Genomic DNA, 20776 nt, shown 5'->3' with positions numbered 1-20776 from the left:
TTAACATGAGGAAATAAAGGTGAATCTTTGAAAGGAACCAAATTTTATGGATTCGATCCATGGCTGCCTATGCCACCTCGTAATTCCTGAACCCGTAGGTGTGTGCGTGTTTGTAAAAGGGTAAGCAGGACCCTTATGTAATAAAAATCGCCCAACTTGTTTTTTCAATAAAAGAAAGGAACCAATTTTTTAATATTGGAAAACTAAAAAGAAGAAGCATCTTTTTAAATAAAGGTGAGGTTAATGGGGGCACCGACCACGCGGGCCGGCCGGCGGGCGCGCGCGCGGGCGAGTCTGAACGCGCTTTAGTGGGAATCACACTGTGTCCATGGGTTGTACAAGACGAGCCAAGCGGCATATGTCTGCGAGCTGAGTTTAAGAAGCCAACGACGGTTAATTAGGGCTAATCTGGACCTATTAATTGCAGATTAGGATTTGCGAGCAGAGCTCTGGGCAGAGCCAAATATCTCAGGGCAGCACACAAGGTGGGGCGTTCGCAGGAGGAGGAAACAGGCCCTCCTTTAATGGCAGTTTTCCAGGTGAGAAAATTATAACCCCTGCACTTTATGGGTTTTTTATTTCTGTAATCCGCATCACAGAAACGCTTCCATGTTTTCAATTTTCACATTAAAGAAAAAAGGGTAGTTTTAGAGGTTCCTTTTCTTATATAGTTTCAAATATGAGTATTTACCTTGAAGTCCCTCTTTTTTCTCTCTCTCTCTCTCTTGTTTTCTTTTTGTATTATTTTGAAATTATGGGTGTTCTGGATGAAAGGTGCCCTGGGGTTAGTGTGCAGATTTTGGATGCCTAGTGTTCACTTGCCTAAGCTTAGAGAGCTTCAAGCCATTCTTCTACATATGGTGGGTGTGGGCCTAATTTTTCCGGAGCTGGAACCAGATGCCGGAAATTCGCTGGTGTTGCTTGTGTTTGTAGTCAGGAACGGCCTGATCCCGCCATATATTCAACTTGCATAAGCTACCCCATTCCCCCCTTAGTCAGGTGTTCTATCCCTACTTTGCTTTATCATACATCATACATAAGCTGCCTACGTCTATCATACATCAGGTGCCCATTCCCCTATGTTTATCTTACATCATACATCAATTACTGCATTTCACCCTGCACCTAGCATACATCAGCTCCACCTGCCTTTGTACATTACATCCACTACACGAGATGACAGAGGCGCTTCTCACCACCCTCTCCATTGAGAACCCATCCACTTTATTGTCCATGGACTCTGGGATAGCACATGATGACCCTGATTCGTCCAGGCAAGCCGTAGGGGGTTGCCGTCCACCTGATATCAATCTACCCCTTGCTGGGGAGTTCCCAACAGCTTCTTGGTTCAATGATGCACCAGAAATCTTGGATGTGGGTTTGGCACCCCAAGCTCATGATTTGGAAAGCCTAACTGTCAACCGAGCGGGTAAGCGTTGCGGTGTCAGGCGTGGAGACATCATCTGGGGAGCCTGGTTCTTCTTTAACTACTATTTTAGACCTTCACTCACAGACAAATCCAAAGGGAAGCTCAGTAGGGAAGGGACTCTTATGGGCATCTTGGACAAGAGTGACCTGAAGCTTGAGCAGTTTTTGGTGCAACATGATATGGAGAATATTTACATGTGGATTTTCAAAGAGAGGCCAGAGAACGCACTTGGCAAGATGCAGCTCCGGAGCTATATGAACGGGCATGCAAAGTATGGAGAACCCCAGTTCCCCTTCAGCATTGAGAAGGGCTTTGCCCGGTCACACAGAATGCAGCGTAAACAGTACAAAGGCTTGTCAAACCCCCAGTGTATCCATGGCATCGAAATTGTCCGGTGCCCAAATTTGTCAATCGTCAGTGAGGAGGACAAGAAGCGATGGGTGGACCTGACCGGGCGAGACTTGAACTTCACCATATCTATGGATGCCCAAGCTTACTCAGTGTGGAGGAGCCTTCCTAATAACGAGTTTGACTTTGACAGATCTGGTTGTTACAGCACCAAAAGGCAGTCTTACAAGGTTTCTCTGGGCAAGTTGAATGGGACCACATTGAATCTTTCCAGCAAGCTGCCATCTTCTGATGTTACTGACAGCCCCACTGACAAGAAGAGGAGGAAGGAAGTCTCCCCTGTGAGCAGTGAAGACTGCTGTGGTGCAATGGAGAGCTACTCTCAGAGAGCTTTTGATATGGAGAGTCCTGTGGTTGAGCGACCATGCTGGCTGTCGGATTTTACAGGGGTAATGAGCGAAGTTTGTGGGCCTGTCACGGGGGCAAAGAGCATCTACGAGGATGAGAAAGGCTACTTGATACTAGTGAGCTTACCGTTCACGGACATGCAGAGAGTGAGGGTCTCATGGCTCAATACAGCAACACATGGTGTGGTCAAAATCCACTGTACCAGTACTGCAAGGACCCAGTATATCAAGAGGGGAGACCGGACATTTGAGCTCACGGACCCGTCACCCGAGCATTGTCCGTTGGGGGAGTTCATCAGAGAGATAGCTCTAGCTACACGGATACCAGAGAATGCAGAGCTGGAAGCCTTTTATGTGGAGGCCGGGGCAGGGCTGGAGATAGTGGTCCCTAAACACAATGAGTTCTCTGAGGAGAGAGAAGTGCATGTTTTTTTACCTCCGCAGCTGGGGCACAATGATTCCTTGATTTCCTGAGGGTAAAGCGGTCCTTGATCTCCAATGTGAACAATGTATCATAGTGGATTTGGGTTTATGACTGTAGGTTGTTGAAGTAAAGCTAATCAATCTTTGGGCGGAAATCATGATGCTTGGGGGACTGATGACAGTTGGTTTTTGTTAACTTTGGGAAATATTAATATATATGCAAAGAAAGCAGGGAAAGTCCATAGGTTAGCCTTTTGTGTGTTATTTTTCCACATACGCCTGCATGCATTGCACATGTACACATGTTTGCAGGTAGGTTTTGTTTTGTTTTGTTTTTGGCTCACCTTTGTATATTTTTGGCCTGCCTTTTGTATGTTTTTGGCCCACCTTTGTATGTTTCTTGGCCTGCCTTTTGCAGGTTCTAGCAATGTATTGGAGTTTTTTGATTAGCAACTCCAAGTTTCTGAGATGGTGTTGAAAAATTCATTTTGAAAAAGTTCTTTTTTGGGCCTAGCAGGCATAAATTTCTAGGGTGATATTGAATCACACAAAATATTGAAAGAACACATTTGGTTGGTCAAAACTTTCGAAAATTCCCACAAAAGAAAAGAAAAACCGATGTTTTTTATCCGTCCTCTCTTGTCGTGGGGGTTACACTTTTTTGGCTTTACCATTTAAGAGGATTTGGAATTTGATGTCTCATTATGTGAGCATGCATAGAATTTGAAGGCTAATGCTACTAGAGAGAGAGAGAGAGAGAGAGAGAGAGAGAGAGTAGTAGTACTTAACTGATAACTTAATTTACTCAACCACAAGCTTCATAAAATGCGATATTATTAGGACAAAAAGAGATTCAAACACATTTATGATTGATATGAATTATAGTGTGTGATATTCAATTACTTCATGATGTATAATGTAGCATAATACAATAATTAACATGATAAAATAGTACTTATGTGATAAGTAGCAATTTAAGTGTGCAACTATTCGTGGTATACTAAAGTATATAATAGTTTGCCGTTAACCCATCAATAAACCTCCCTCTCTCTCTCTCTCTCTCTCTCTCACACACACACACACACACCTGTGTGCGTGTGTTTTGTGGGGTGGGGTGGGTGGGGCTTCTTAGTTGCTTCTTACCTACCAATGTAGTCCCAACTCAATTCTCTTTTGTGTTGAATCCCGTGGCTTTTGGGCTTCCAAAGTGTATAAGCAGAGCATGAGAATGGGGCTTGATGGGAAGGAAGCACTCTCTCGTGCATTGCAGAGCCCAAGGCTGACTTCATGGAGATGGAAGGAGCACTAGGTTGGTGTGGCCAATTGGTCATCGTGAAGAACAGCAATGGCATCGTAGGCTCCGTTTGAATGCACACACAAATCAAATAACAGCCACAGTGATTGTCTTTTCCACCTCGTACATTGCTCAATCATCATCTGTGTGTTCATTTAAACCTTTCTCTCAACGCTAAGAGGCTTTAATTGTGTGTGTGTGTGTGTGTGTGTGTGTGTGTGTGTGTGTGAGAGAGAGAGAGAGAGAGAGAGAGGGAGACATTATATATATATAAAAGTGAAGCATATATAACAAACTAGAAGTAACACAAAAACATTACATAGTCATACACATCATGAACCATCTAGCATCATTAAACAAGCTCCAATGCTTGTTTGTGCAAAACAATTCTGATAGATCCATCTAGCATTGTCACTTGCAGCTCAAATAGGGCACATTTGTAAATAATCATTAGCTTTTCTTTGCATTTGATCAAACCAAGATAACTAACAATGCCATAAAACATATTTCCTTCCTTAAATGACCATTTGACTTTGTTATGCACTTTATTGCATAGAAATTAAGTGTGAAGCTATACTCATGTTGACTATGTGAAGGCTCACGAACCTTATTGCCATTGTTAAGATCGTGAGGTGAAAAGGTAGTTGGGGGTGGGTATTGTAAGGGGATGTAGGGACAAGCCTAAAAGTTGGTCCAATGAGATTTGAGGCATTTTGGATGAAATGTGCACTCCTCTCCCTCCTATTAGTCCACGCTAAACCTTTTTCATCAGGAAATGGATTAAGAATTAAGCATCCAAAAACCCTTTTTTTGCTCATATTCCCTCAATGTAACAACCATAACAAGGTCCTCTTGAGCCAACTTTGGATTTATACACTCTTGATTTGCATGCTTGATGTAGGGACCTGAGCCTACTAATGGGGTATAAGCATGTAGGGTAAGAGGAGTACCAAATATGAGAAGAAAAATCATACAATCAAGGTAGAAGCTATGGTGGTGCACAAAGTAGTGAACCAATAGAGAGATTCTAGTCAAAGAAGATAGATGTCACATGCTCCATTGCATGCCCTCTTTAGAGCTAATTTGGTGTTGGAATATCTGTGTTAATGATGAGCTCTTCTAGATACCACTTGATGTAGGGGTCCAAATTAAAGTTGTCACCATGAATGACCTTGCAAAACTTCTCAATTTCATGGTAGCATGGTGCACCAAAATCCACTCCAAGTGTGCAAGGTCACATGAATTCATCAACTCCACCTCTTGTTGCATATGGTAAATGAAAATGCTATGTAAAACTTAGGTGACTAAAGCTAACAAAGTCAAAAGTTTATACATTATTAAAACTTTGTGGAATACCTAGGGCTTTAAGAATGTCAATGCCAGCTACCTCCTTAGTGCCTCAATCTCTTTTTTGGCCTTTGTCAACTGTGGGATAACCCAAAAGCTAAGTAAAATCAAGTGTCTAGAGAATATTTTAAGATTTACAGCATACATGGGCATCTGCTATGGTAGGTGGTGCGAGTTGGGTATCTAATGTAGGTGGTGCTACAAGGTTTATATCTAATAGAAAAAGTGCCACAATATCCCAAGTAGAAACATTTACATCCACATCCAAATCCTCAACGAGTTGTAGCTTTTTGTTAATCTCTAGATGCCTTCCTCTTCTTAGAGCATTTGGGGGGGTTGGATGCCTGCCTCTTCTTGGAGAGTTGGGGGGTGGATTTTGTTGGGTAAATCGATGCAAATTGAACATTGTCCTTTGCTAAGATAGCACATTTCCAGTCAATTAAGATACTAATTAGAGTCTATCTCAACTCACTCTCCCTCTTTAAAACATAGTTACAACTTTCCCTCTTAGATCTTCTCAAATAAGGGTCATGTGCAATAATACTAGTTAAGTTTTTCAACAAAGATTCAGAAAATATCTTGTACTCTTTTAATGAAATACATGCATTATGGAAAACATACACAAACATTTACGCCATAATTTAAATTTATGCAATGGAGAACTTAGGGAAGATTATTTAGTTTTAAAGGAATAAATGAGTAATCAACAAAGAACTAGATTCATAATAATTATAAGGTTAAAAACCAAGACTTAATTCTCATTTCGAGCTATAGCACAGATAGCTTACATAAAGACATGTGCATGTAAGCCACATATACATAAGGCATGCATATATGCCAAACATTAACTAAATTAGCTAAAGCTATAAGATAAGATCAACTTGATGCTTCAACTAATCATCAAAATCTTTGAAATGAAAACATCACACCTTAATTTTTAGATTAAATCCAACATCATCATTTGAATTAGTATTAAAATGGCATAACATTTCCATAATAAGCATTCAAGCACCAAACTTTGAAGTCTAGGTTAGACTACAAACTCAAACTATGTCATGTAACATCATTCATTTACAATATATGCCACTGTGCATGCCCAACACTCAGCTTATTTATATCGAATTCAAGATAGATTAGCATTTAGCATGTGATATACCTATGGTCATGCTAGGCATTCATGAAATCACAAACTTTAATGGATAATGCCATTGTAGGGAGGGCAATGCTAGAGATCCATGGCAACATAGTTTTTTTACCTAGTTAAGCTAGACCTCCAACCTATTGTATCAAGATTTAACAAGATATAAACATGCATGGATTAAATTTTCATATGGACAAATTAGTTTTCATGTAAAAATGCATGTACTTGCCACTTACTTTTCATATGCTAAACATGATACATCCATGGACATTGCCATAGCAAGGCCGAAGGCAATGCTAGAGATCCATTGGAAAAGAAAATACAAGGGAAATTGAAATTTAAAAAAAGCAATGAACTTGGACCCTAGTGCTGCTCTGTGGCTTGCCCGAGGGCATTTTCTCTCTATGACCTACTTGAGCAGCGATTCTGCAAACCATGATGGAGGCTGATTTCCAAAAGAGGGCAGGTTAGAGGGCTTCTAAGTTCGCCCTGGGCCAAGATTAGCAGAGGGGGTGGCCTGTGGGTTGTTTTGAGCTTAAGCGTTGGGTACAATGAATGCAGGGCTTAGAACCTGAGATATGCACCAAGGACTAGGGTGTGCTACTCCTCAGCTGAGAGGGGGAGCTTTTAAGTAGAGGGACCTAGGGGGAGCTTGAACGTTTGAGCCTTTGAGGCTCTTAGCTACGCACATGTCTCCAACTGATGGGCTCCGTCCTGCAAAAGAGTGACCGATCGGACCTCGCCGGATGGAGTGGTATCTCGCACATGATCTCCAAAAAGTGTGACCAGTGGCAAAGAACCTGACGGATGTCCTCGGATGGATCTCGCACATGAAAGTCCGACCGGCCTTATATATGTGGCAGCTTGTGAGATTGGAGGCTGCCAATCGGTCATTTGTCGGACGAAAGAGCAATAGGTAAAGTTAATCGGGTTGGTACGAAGGTGACGGTCGGTTGAAGGCGATTAAATAAATTAAAATCAGTTTTTTAATGTATTTGAACCAATCGGGTCGGTCGCTTTTGCTTTATGCGAAGGCTATCTAAGAGCAGCAGAGGGGGAGCTTGAAAGTTCAAGGATGACCGCTCAAGAACTAGACTCTGCAGACTCTTGGAGCACTTATTAGTGCTCTTTGCATTGTGCAAAGTTCAAAGTTCAAACCTTAAAGGGCTTAGGGGAAGACGTGGGTGATCACTAGTGGAAGAAATAACTAAAAGGCTACCTAGTCTTAGGCCCGTATGCCACGTTATGCCATTTCATTGGCTCCTTACCATTGGATTCCCATTCAAGTGTGTGAGCCTTAAAATGACTTGTCACTTCAAAGTTCAACGGTGGAAACTAGATTCAGAATTATAATTTCTAATTTCTATTTTTTTAAGACTCAAGAGTCAAGCCTCAAGTCTACGTAAATAATAATAATTATTATTATTAATATTACATATATGATATACATATTAGTGATATTGCATGCCATAGCCTAGGCCTTATATAGATAATAGGGAACAAGGCATGGATGATGGAGCCATGTGGCATGTGCCATCATCGATGGACCATCACCAATTATTATTTACTACTATGCATATTACAATTTACATGTCATGTATATATATGTGTGTATATACATACATACATATATAAAATTTAAATATATTTACATACATGTGTGTGTGTGTGTGTGTGTAATTTAAATAAGGACACATAGGGAAGTTAACCCTTAATTTAAAGACTATATATACTCTTTACCTTTAATCTAAAGACTATCCATACTCTCTTCCTTTTGTCTAAGGTCTATCTTATCATTTGCTTTTAAAATCAAGCTAAGCCCATGATTTGAACCCTTAATTAGAAAAGGCATACCAGGTTCTCAACCAAGATTTCTTGATTTCAATAAGGCTTTTTACACTACAAATTGTGTTTTGTGAGCATTGGTCAAGACCAAGTTTCACCTACAGCAGGTTATCATACTCTTGCACAAAAAGTTTTACTCTTTAGTTGTTTTATGCTGCACATGCACATGGAAACATGAAGGGTATAAGTTTTATAGTTCTCAAATTTCTTTATCTACTTCAATCTTGAAGGAAAGAAAAGTTGGATGAATATTCTTGCCGTACCTCTTCCTTGATTACTGCATAAAGATAACTCATGCTCTACTGATGTTCCTCTTTCTTATGACTATTATATTTGACTCACTATGTGGGGGTTTATGAGTTTGAGAAAGTGGTAGAAAAGGTTTTAAGAGCTAGGCTAGTCTTGGGTAAGGAAGGATTGAAAGTTTGGAGTGGATTCCTCCACATGGACAAACACACTGACCTTTCTTGTTTAAAAGGATAGATGAGTAGGAATATTTGCAACTGGGGTTGTCTTTATGCTATGCATCTCCTAACACTATTGCCAATCAATTGGGTCATTTATACGAGGTGTTGCCCAAAATTATTTTATTTACAATAGTATTTTTATGAAAAAAATATGTTTAGAATATTTTTACTAAAAAAGTGTTATTTTAGAGCTTAAAAACTATGCCAAGCCACTGTTTTAAAGAAAGAAATGCAATTTTGGACCTATAATACCTTCATCAAGCTTGACAGTAGGAGGTTTTTTGCTATGATATTTTAACTAAAAAGGTGTTATTTAGGAGCTTAAAAACTGTGCCAAGCACTGTTTTAAAGAAAGAAATGCAATTTTGGAGCTCTAACAGCTTCACCAAGCTTGACACTAGGAGGTTTTTTCTTAGAGAATGGTAGCCCCTTGGTGTTACCAGTGTCTCCTTGAGTATAACCCAATAAGGGAAAAATAAATTTGCACCAATGGAAACGACTCAAATGTTGAGGATGTAGAATAAAGTTCATGTGCCTGAGTAGGCTTAGAGTGGGAAATTAGCAAATAAGTAATAAATGCTTATGCAGTAACCTTAGAGATAGACTCATAAAGTAAAAAGAGGAGTTTTGAGAGGCCCACAAGTCATGCAAAGTGTGCAACCAAAGTTTGTGGACATTAGGAGTCAAAAGTAATAAAATATGAGTAAAAATATGAAAAAAGTAAGAAAAAATAAGGTGCACCTTTGGAAAACATGGGATGTAGAGAAAATATTTAGCCATTTCATAATTGTGTGCAAAAATTCAACTATGTTTCACTTCTATTATCAAGAAATCATTTTGGGGCCAAATCTATGTATTTTTTATATACTTTCTCTCTATATAGGCTACAATTTCTCTTTCTATAGTTGAATTCTATGTTTTGCATTAAAATGCCTATAATTATTTTGTTTGAGCTCACAAATCCCTCATATAAAATCTAGTTAATGATAGTAGTGAGAAAATCCAAACAATGTTGGCAGTGAAAGCAGATAATGACATTATTGGCATTACTAAGAAAATGTGATAATGCATTAGCATCAAATACGTTAGTGGTGAATAACCAAAAAGAAGGTGTTAGTGACAAATAATTGTATTAGATATGCTGGTGTGAATTATGATGTTATTGGATTAATCTAGTAATGTGTTTTTTAAAAAGTCAGTAGTGTGTGTGTGTGTGTGTGTGTGTGTGTGTGTACATACATACATATGTACATACATACATATACGCACACACACACACACACACACACACACACACACATTCTTTGTTCATATATGTTTTATGTGTACAAGTGAACCATGGGCTTTGAGGGTTACCTAGCGAGGCTTGTGAGCTTAAAACACTTAAACAAAAATACTTAGCTCCAAAAAGACCATATTGGGTGCAATCTTCCCCCCCCCCCCCCCCCCCCTTGTGCGTGGCCTCTCCCCACACAAGAGTATTTCTTTATTAGCTTTTCTTTTCACCAAAATTAGGCCATAGCCCCCAAAATACAAGATGTGCTTTTTAGAGAGCACGGCACTCTTCTTTAACAAAAATAGAGTGTCAAATTGGGACTAGGGTAAAGCCATAGGCTTTAATAAATTCCACAAAAATAAATGTATCTTTCCTAAAGTTCAAAATGGAAAAATCATTTAATAAGATTACAAGCTACTATGCTTGCCAAAAATGAAATGTGATGATCCAAGACATTTCTTCCAAAGTAAACTCTTCAATTCCCATAGTCTTCATCACCTGAAAATATAAGCCCAATTAATTATTAAATTAATCCCACAAATATTAAACAGGCACAAATCATCACCAACTCATGACTACCAGGCGTAAGTACCCCAGGAATCACCCTGCCATACAAACCTAACCGAAATAATCATAGGTGGCCTCAAACATACGTCATATACCGCACGTATTAATATTTATAGTGGTATCACCCACGATATTAACCTAGCCGGCATGACGCAAGAGTAATCTAGGCGTCCCCAAATTACTCAAGAGGGGATAAATAATATTTTTATAGAGGACTTAAAATATATTCTCATGACATCCCTCTTGCTTGAGTTTGCAATTGTCCTCAATTGCGGATTTGCTGGGTTTGAAAAGAATGAAGAATTTCAGGGTAAACTCGGAAAAATTTCTCGGGCATCCATTTAGCATCTTCTTGTGGATGATTCTTAAAAGTCAAAAGATACTTGAAGTATTGATTACCTGTCCTTGTTGTTGTTATCTCTTGGTCAATGATTGCATCAGGAACTAGTACTTCTTCCTCTCCTTCAATAAGAGGTGGTTCCTCATATGTTGGGTGAGTAGGAAGTGTTCCTTGAAAAGGTTTCAAGAGATGGATATAAAAAGAATTGTGGATATTCCAATTAGATGGAAGCTCTAGTCTATAGGCCACATCATTAATCTTTTGAAGGATTTTAAATGGCCCATAATATCTAGGCGCTAGCTTCACTGCAGGGAATTTTTCCACACTCTTTAATCGACGCTTTTCAATTCTCAAAAGTACATAATCACCTTCTTGAAATGAAAAATCTTTGCGCTTCCTATTTGCTTGAGATGTATACTTCTCTTGAGCTCTTTGAATACAATCACGCACTTCAGATAGAATGCGATCAAAGTCTCTAACATATTGGTCGGCTGCTTCAATCTTATGAGAGAGTCTAGTAGCCGGAATAGGCAATGCTCTTCCATAGATGATCTCAAATGGTGCTCGACCAGTAGTAGTATGAGGAGTATTATTATAAGCAAATTGGAGTAGGTGTATGTACTTATCCCATGCACTAGGTTGCTGGGAAACATAGGCCCTAAGCATATCTAAGATAGTGCTATTTGTAACTTCGGTCTGTCCATTCGATTCCGGATGGAAAGCCGTGGAAAAGTCTAACTTAGTGCCCAAGTTTGAGAAAAGAGCAACCCAAAAGTTTAGAATCTCTATCAGAAACTATCACTTTGGGTAGACCATGATGAACAAAAATTTGCTTAACAAATATGTTCGCGGCTTGCTGAGAAGTTAGTGTCTTTTTACATGGAATGAAATAGGCTTGCTTACTAAATCTGTCTACTATTGTCCAAATCATGTCATGGTGACTGGAAGTAGTAGGGAAGCCAGTAATGAAATCCATAGACACTTGTTCCCATGGTCTATCAGGAATAGGTAGAGGCATAAGCAATCCTAAAGCTTTGCCTTTGTAGCTTTTAATTGTTTGGCAAATGTTACATTCAGCTACAAACTTAGCTACATCATTCTTCAAATGGGGCCAATAGAATTCTCGAGAAACTACTTGAAGTGTTGCGGAAACTCCTCTATGTCCCACAAATGGTGGTTGGTGCATCTCTTCCAAGACAAGCTGTCTGTAAGGTTGAGTAACACACAATCTCTTCTCAAAGAAAAGATAGCCATCATTATGAGAATAACTTCTTGAGGTGTCCAATTGTTTTCATGCAATTTGATCCATATTTGAGAAAAATCTGGATCAACTTCATAAGTTTCTTTCATGAGGACAAATGGTTCACTTTCAATTATAGAAATGTTGTTGATATTTGGTCTTCGACTCAAAGCATCGGCAACAACATTTTCTTTTCCAGGTTGATATTGAATCATAGGTTGGAAACTTTGAATGAAAGCTGCCCATTTGATATGCCTATCTGAAATAAGAGGTTGCGTAAGCAAATGCCTAATGCTTTGTTGGTCTGTCTTGATAAGAAATTCAGAGCCCATTAGGTAATGCTTCCAGATTTTTAAAGCATGCACTATTGCTGCTAATTCCTTGTCATAAGTGCTATAATTTTGCTCTGCAGGCTTAAGCTTTCTACTTTGATAAGCAATAGGATGGTTGTCTTGCATAAGAACAGCTCCAAATCCTTTGCCACTAGCATCAGTCACTACTATAAAGAATGGTCTTTGGAAATCAGGTAGTGTAAGATTTGGTGCTTGTGTTAAAGCATTCTTGAGTGTTGCAAAAGATTTATCTTGCTTATCAGTCCAATTGAAATTTGTAGCTTTCTTAAGGAGTTCAGTCAAAGGATGAGCAATACAAGCAAAATTCTTGACGAACTTCCTATAATAACTACATAAGCCAAGAAAAGATCTAAGATCATGTATGTTTCTAGGCGTAGGTCAAGAAGCAATACACTCAATTTTCTTAGGATCTACACGAATCCCTTCGGCCGACACTATATGACCTAAGTATTCAATCTCTTCTTGAAAGAAATAACTCTTTTCCGGATTGACATACAATTCATTTTCTCTCAAAAGATTGAACACTTGTTCCAAGTGTTGTTCATGTTCTTGTCGATCCTTGCTGAAAACAAGAATGTCATCAAAGAACACTATAACAAAACTTTGAAACTTAAGGAATATACGATTCATCATACGGCTGAAAGTAGCTGGAGCATTGGTCAAACCAAATGGCATAACCAAAAACTCATAGTGACCAGTTTGGGTTCTAAAAGCTGTCTTGAAAATGTCAGATTGAGTCATACGGACTTGATGATACCCAGACTTTAGGTCAATCTTGCTAAAGACCTTTGATCCTCTAAGCTTATCAAGAAGATTATCTACCCTAGGAATAGGATATCTGTTCTTGACAGTAATCTTATTCAATGCACGATAGTCTACACACATTCGGTAAGTTCCGTTCTTCTTCTTAACAAGAAGTACTGGAGCTCCAAAAGGTGAACTACTAGGTCGAATAAGGCCTCTCTCTAGAAAGTCTTCTATTTGGCTTTGGATTTCTCTTTGCTCTAAATTGTTGACTCTATAAGGAGCTTTACAAGGCGGAGAATTTCCAGGCAATAAGTCAATACTATGATCCTCAGGCCTAGAGTTAGGTAATCCTGGAGGCAGATCTTCCATGAAACAGTCACTAAATTTGAGATAAAAGAATCAAACTTTGGTCTTTTGGATATGTCCAACTCAGCATCAAGCTGGTTAACCCATACCATATAAGTCTTGTCTCTTTTTCTTAGAGCTCTCTTTGCTTGAGTGTGACTCAACAAAGGACTCATTTCTCCTTTGACTTGACACTGGAGGATAATATTTTCATTGTCCTTCCTTAGAGAAATGCTATGAGTGTCATAGTCTATAATAGGATTGTATTTGTGTCTCCAAGGCATACCCAAAATTATATCTACCCCTTGTAAAGGTGCAACTAAGAAATCCCTCTTTTCTGTTAAAGGTTTGATACATAAATCCAAATCTTTTACTACTTGCATGCAATTATACTTTGTTCTAGTAAATGCTGCTTTGACTTTATAATGCGTAGGTGAAGAATGAAGATTTAATGCTTTAAGTACCTTTTCAGAAATGAAATCATGAGTACTACCATCATCATGCAAAATAAGAACTTCATGTCCATTTATCGTTCCTTTTATTTTAAGCAAAGAATGAACATGAGGTTTACCTTCCTGTTCTGAGTAATCTGGATCGGAATTACCCTCTTGCTTGAATGATTCTTCTTCATTGTCGTCTTCTTCAATCATGTTGACTCGAGCTGCTGCTGCTGGTGTTGAATTCTTGGTATGCTCCGGACAATTCGGTGCTATGTGACCTTCTTTGTGGCACTTGAAACATTTGATAGGAGATGTCTTCGGTTTGCTACCATTAATTTTCTTATTGGTACTCATGTTGCCTTTAGCCTCGTCCTTGCCTTTGTCATAACCTGGTTTATACATCTTCTTTGAAGCATAAAAAGATTTAGTAAATGGTTTAGAAGAAGTACCCTCATGTGCTTTAATCTCTTTAGGAAAACTATTTTTACGTTCTGAATTAGTTGCCAAAGATATTGCAGAAGATAGTGAATGAGGTCGAAACATATTCACATCGGCCCTAATGGTAGATCTAAGGCCCGATATGAACTTCCTTTTTTGATCCTTCTCACTAACTCTATCCACAACCTGCACCTGTAATAAAGTATTCCAGAACTTTTCTACATACTGTGACATAGTTTCCTTTTCCAATTGATGCAAAGTGTCCCATTGGTGCCTAACTTTGGACTTGAATTGTGAGGGTAAAAAGTGCTTTTTAACCAGCCGTTGAAATCTTTTCCAAGAGTCTGGCTTGTCACGACCTTGCTTTATTACACTCCACCATAAAGCTGCACTGTCTACCAAATAATTGACTGCACATTTAATCTTATCTTTCTCTGAAAATTTTTCTCCAGAAAAATAGTCATCTAGTTGACTAAGCCAAGCTAAAATGACCCTAGCATCCTTCTTTCCATCATAATTTTGAAATGTGAAAGCTTTCCAAATAATCTTGGATTCTTTTTGTGACCTTTGTGCTTGCAATGTAGCATTTACAGCCCTTTGAATAGTGTCATCTTCGTCATCAAAAGATAGCGAAGAGTCACGCTTGCGTCTACGATTCGAGAGCTGTCTCTCCAATTCAATACGCTTCTCTCTTTCTTCTACAATTTGATGTTGTAAAGAAAGGAGTTGCTCTTGAATTGATGGCGAGATAGGCAAATCTGCCATAATGCTTGTGCAAATGATGTAGATAAATAAAATTTTACTTTATTTGATGTAAATAAATAAAGCAAAAATGAGTACTTATCTTGTTTTTCTCCCGCAATTCGATCTTGGTTGAAGCTGAACAAGACGTTGTTCAATGGCTGAATTGAATTCTCGTCGCCTCAAACAAATCCCGAACGATTCCGCGTGATTCAAGAGTCTTGGGCTAGTCGAATTGTTGATGAAATAATTTTTTTGCACTTTGAAACCTGCTGAAACAGTCCTGTAAACCTTGCCCAAACTCTGTAATATTTTTTTTGAAATTTTCAGAATTTTTCAGAAGTGATTTCGGAAATTTCTGGCCTTTTCTAGGCAATTTTCAAGCTTTTTAAAACCTGTAAATCACTTTTCTGCACCCAGAAATTTTCAGAATTGGAAACCTTTGAATTTCTCCTCAAATTTGGAAATAGGGAAAAGTAGAGGTTCAAAAAGGAGTGATGTGACTTGCATAGGGATTGGGAAAAGTGAGAGTAGATTAGGATTAAGAGAAAATTTGGCTTATGGAGTAATTAGCTCTTTGAGCTCTTTTTTTTTATTTCTCCTCTCCACGCTTTTTGCGCCGGCAGGCTGCCGCCGTGCGCCTCCTTGTCCAAAAGCTTGTTGAGAATTTTATGATGGCTTTTACACAGATTTATCTCCCCCGTCCATTATAGGTTTGTTCATCCTTGAAGCTTTCTGATTTCTGAGAGATACCCGTGAGGTTTTTGGCTATGAGGATTTCATCCATACGGTCAGATTTTGATTTCACTGAGTATTTGGAAAAATCACTTTTTGATAGAGAGGGATGGTTTTGCAGGGTGGTGAGTGGGTTTGAGAGTAGATCTAGTTTTGAATCTTTGACCTTTGGGTAAAGACCTGCAAAACACCCTTCTGTCGACTGGATAAATTCCTGCACTTTCTTGATTTTTGAGAAGTTGAAGCCCTTTCTTACCTTCTCCACAAATCTCCTAGCCGAAGCTCTGATACCACTGCAACCGGAATCTTATTCTACGAATTGATTGTGGAAAGTAGAGAATTAATTCAATCATAAAAACCATTGCTTGTAAGCTTCAACTAAATCAAATCAATTGAAAAATTAACACTTAAACAAAAATACTTAGCTCCAAAAAGACCATATTGGGTGCAATCTTCCCCCCCCTTGTGCGTGGCCTCTCCCCACACAAGAGTATTTCTTTATTAGCTTTCTTTTTCACCAAAATTAGGCCATAGCCCCCAAAATACAAGATGTGCTTTTTAGAGAGCACGGCACTCTTCTTTAACAAAAATAGAGTGTCAAATTGGGACTAGGGTAAAGCCATAGGCTTTAATAAATTCCACAAAAATAAATGTATCTTTCCTAAAGTTCAAAATGGAAAAATCATTTAATAAGATTACAAGCTACTATGCTTGCCAAAAATGAAATGTGATGATCCAAGACATTTCTTCCAAAGTAAACTCTTCAATTCCCATAGTCTTCATCACCTGAAAATATAAGCCCAATTAATTATTAAATTAATCCCACAAATATTAAACAGGCACAAATCATCACCAACTCATGACTACCAGGCATAAGTACCCCAGGAATCACCCTGCCATACAAACCTAACCGAAATAATCATAGGTGGCCTCAAACATACGTCATATACCGCACGTATTAATATTTATAGTGGTATCACCCACGATATTAACCTAGCCGGCATGACGCAAGAGTAATCTAGGCGTCCCCAAATTACTCAAGAGGGGATAAATAATATTTTTATAGAGGACTTAAAATATATTCTCATGACATGAGCTCATAGAGAAAGACTCATAGAGAAAGAGCAAAAAATTACTTGCTCATCCATGATGATAGCTTGGTAGAGCCATCATTGCTGATTTTGTAGGGGCTTTAGCCTTTCAACTGGTGAGAGTTGTTGTTGCTATGTGGTGGCAAGGTGTAGGATCTTGGTGGTTTGCTTGTACCTTGGAGGGGCTTGAGGGTGCTAATGAGATGGCTCTTGGTGGTTTGCTTGTACCTTGGAGGGGCTTGAGGGTGCTAATGAGATGGCTCTTGGACATTATTTATTGTTTGTTAGCACAATGAGTGGTTCCATATCACTGGGAGAGGAAATGGGTAATGCTTTACCCACTAGGAGTGGAAATGGGTAATGCATGTTGGAATAGAGACAAAGGTAGCAACACACACACACAAATGCATTACCTGCTGTGGGAGTGGAAATGGGTAATGCATGTTGGAGTAAAGACAAAGGTAGCAACACACACACACACACATGCATTAAGCAAGCAAAGCTAAAGAGAGGCATAGCACTCTCAAGGTAGATTGATGGAAATAAGTGAAGTACAAGTATAATAACATGATAAGGTCACTTAAACACTCACTCATCAGACTGTGTACACATACCCAGGGAAAAAACCTCCTAAGGAGGGAAAAAGTGCCCCTATCGATTATACTTTTTTTCATTATAAAAGAAACATTAAAAATTTAGAAATAAAGGTTAAGGGGTAAAAAGTTTACTACCTAAAAAACACTTGGGGGTGCATGCCACAAGAGGATGCTACTTGGGAAAAGGTTGATGATATTCATCATGCCTATCCAATAATAGTAGCAAAAACATAATTTCAACCCAGAAGTGCAAAAGTTAAGGAGTGAAAAGATTACTACTACCCAAAAAACACTAGGGGGTGCATAGTGTGTGTAGTAGCAAAAACATAATTTCAACCCATCAATAGTTGCCAAAAATAGATGAATGACATAGAAGGGAAGAACATATCTCTAAATTAATTATACGATACTTTACATGAGTTGACTCCAAGGAAATTACATCAACTTTAGAAGTAGAGTCTTTATACATACTACAACCCTTAAAAAAACAAAGAATTATATGAATAAAGGGAAATTAGGTATCACTAAGACCCTACACTTTATATAAATGTCACTAAAGCTAAGAATTATAAGGTTGAAAAAAGATAAATATTTAAGAATGTTATTAGTAGCTAAGTCAAAGATCAATGAGTCTTGCATCAATGAATTAATAAGGCCATCAACAATTTGATGCATTAAAAAGTTATAAACATTGAATCTCAAAAACCATTCAATCTTATAAAATATAAGGCCTTGATTAAATCTTGTAAAGACTACCAAGTTTATGAAAGAATATACCAAGTTTATGATAGAATAAAGGATTAGAGGTTTATCCAAAGTGTCATTAGTACTTATCACAATCACAAGGTCCAAGTTACTTATATAGTATTGAAAAGGGTTAGAAAGTTAGCCAAAGTGTAACTGGTACTTATCTCAATCATCACAAGATCCAAGTTGCTTATAAAACATAAAAAAATGTTAAGGAAGTAGGAAAAGTTTGAGCTTTGAATTTGAATACCCATAAGAACAAATTGATTCATATAATTTTCAAACCTGGAGCATAAAGTTGAATCACTCAAAGAGTATTTAGTTTAATCACTCAACATTAAAAAGGCTAGTATTTTAAAGTAAGAAAAGCTTAAGCTTTGAACTTGAATACCTACAGGAACAAAGTAAATCATAGAATTGTTAAACCTTGAGTATTTAGCTGAGTTTTGAACTTGAATATCCATAGGAACAAATTAAATCATAGAATTGTTGAACCTTGAATATTTAGTTCAAGCACTCAAAGAGAGATGAATGAAAATATTGAGGCACGGGTTAGCCAAAAAACTCTAATGCAAAAGGGGATCTTGAATATTAAACAATCAAGGCATTATTTAATAGTAACCTAAAGACTCCAATTAAAATTCTAATATAAAAGAGGATCTTGAATATTAAACAATTTAAAGCATTGTAACCTAAAGATTCCAATTAACATGGTTTCGCCTGCCCATCCTACTACAAGCACTTTGTTATCTTACATGGCTATCTTTTATAAGATGGTGTTGGAAGATATAAAGTGGCCTTACCCTGTACTTAATGCTGAGGAAGTCATTGGATTTATGTATATATTTGCTTAAGGCTAAAAATAGTGGCCATGGACTATTTTTATGTCATGTGGCCATCCAAGTGTGAACACTAGCCATTTGTGTATAATGTAAATTTGACATTAAGCAATACACAATCATTCCTCTTACAATAGAATACTTGAAAATTTTATATCAAGTAATACACAATCATTCCCCTTGCAATAAAATGCTTGTAAATTTGACACTGAGAAATACACAATCATTCCCCTTGTAATATAATGGTTGTAAATTTGACACTAAGTAATACACAATCATTCCCCTTGTACTCTTGAGCTCTCTCTCTTCTCCCTACTTATTTGCTTGCATATGTTCTATTGGATTCTGATTGCTTGATGGGAATGCTTGCTTGGATAAGTTTTCCCTTGCTTCTCCTCTTTTATTTACCTCTTATGAGTCAGAATGACCATGAAGGAAACCCTCTTCTTTCCTTTATCAACATAGTTGAAGCTCTTCCTCTGCACCACCCCACGGAACACTCAGGTGTGGGCTAGCATACCCACAACTAGGAAGTTGCATTTTTTACTCTACTCCAAAGCTCCCAATGATACATGTTTTGGAAAAGGAAAGGTAAGCTCTTGACTTGAACATATTTGTGATGTTGCGCCGAGGGAGTACCCTAAGGAATCAACAATGAATCCAATCCATTACAAGCTATTGAAATCACTTAATATTGCCTAAGGAGTAACCTAAGGAATTAGCACTAAATCCAATCCATTACAATCTATTAAAATTACCTAATATTGCCTAAGGAGTAGCCTAAGAACTTAGTTTTGAATCCGATAAATTACAAGCTATAGGGATCACCTAATATCACATGGTGTTAAGTGAGTACTTAGCTCTAAGTTTGTTGAACCACCTCGGGTGTGGTACAGCCTTCATTTAGGTGTATTTCCAAGCAAAACAATCCTTGAACTCTTTTAGGAGAGCAATGAGTCCTTTTTCTTCATCCGTAGTTAAGTCATTAGCAATATAGATAGGTTTGGTATCCTCCCTGGGCTTTGCAATGTCTACCTCCTTAACTTCCACTGGCCTGTCGCGATAAGACGTGGATTGGCCATTTTCCTTCACTCTTTTGGCCGTCAATTGGACCACCTTCCGTTCATCAATGGTTTAGGTTTTGGAATGGAGGTCTGGCTTGTTGTCCTCGTCATCTTCTGTCTAAGCCATTGCCTTCCTTGCCTCTTGCTCGGCTTCAACCAAATCCTTTGGAATGGAGGTCTGGCTTGTTGTCCTCGTCATCTTCTGTCTAAGCCATTGCCTTCCTTGCCTCTTGCTCGGCTTCAACCAAATCCTTATTTCGTTTCTTTGTCCTACCTTAGTGAGTTTAGGCGTATCAGGTTCGTGAAACGTAGTTTTCTCCTCTTGTTTTCCTTCCAAGGTTATCTTACTCAACTCCTCACCCCAGTTCTTAGAGAACTCATCTTGAGATATCTTAGCCACTGGGCATCCGTGGGTTTACTTCACAAACACGGCATTGTGTCAAGCGATATACCTCTTTTGTTTCTGCCACTTCAAGACACATTGGGTGCTGTTGCGATCATGCGGTCCAGGCACTT

The 20776-nt window shown here is 38.4% G+C and overlaps 1 protein-coding gene across 3 annotated transcripts; it reads left to right on the top strand.

The window, feature by feature from the left end:
- The first annotated feature begins 314 nt into the window (after positions 1 to 314).
- Positions 315 to 2856, top strand: LOC147626944 (uncharacterized). Of its 3 annotated transcripts, none has more exons than XM_086815501.1 (2): positions 315 to 539; positions 797 to 2856. In XM_086815501.1, the coding sequence occupies exon 2, from the start codon at positions 1177 to 1179 to the stop codon at positions 2656 to 2658; it is 1482 nt and encodes a 493-aa protein (XP_086671627.1). In that variant the 5' UTR covers positions 315 to 539; positions 797 to 1176; the 3' UTR covers positions 2659 to 2856. The 3 variants fall into 3 exon arrangements, with proteins under 3 accessions (XP_086671627.1, XP_086671626.1, XP_086671628.1); XM_086815500.1 differs by having other exon boundaries at positions 775 to 2856; XM_086815502.1 differs by having other exon boundaries at positions 345 to 539; positions 790 to 2856.
- Positions 2857 to 20776: the final 17920 nt, after the last annotated feature.

The sequence above is a fragment of the Cibotium barometz genome, chromosome 21 (assembly GCF_041138505.1).
Source record: "Cibotium barometz isolate CiBa-2024 chromosome 21, ASM4113850v1, whole genome shotgun sequence".
Taxonomy (NCBI): Eukaryota; Viridiplantae; Streptophyta; class Polypodiopsida; order Cyatheales; family Cibotiaceae; genus Cibotium; species Cibotium barometz.
The sequence above is the reverse complement of the archived record's forward strand: the minus strand, read 5'-3'. Positions and strand labels throughout refer to the sequence as shown.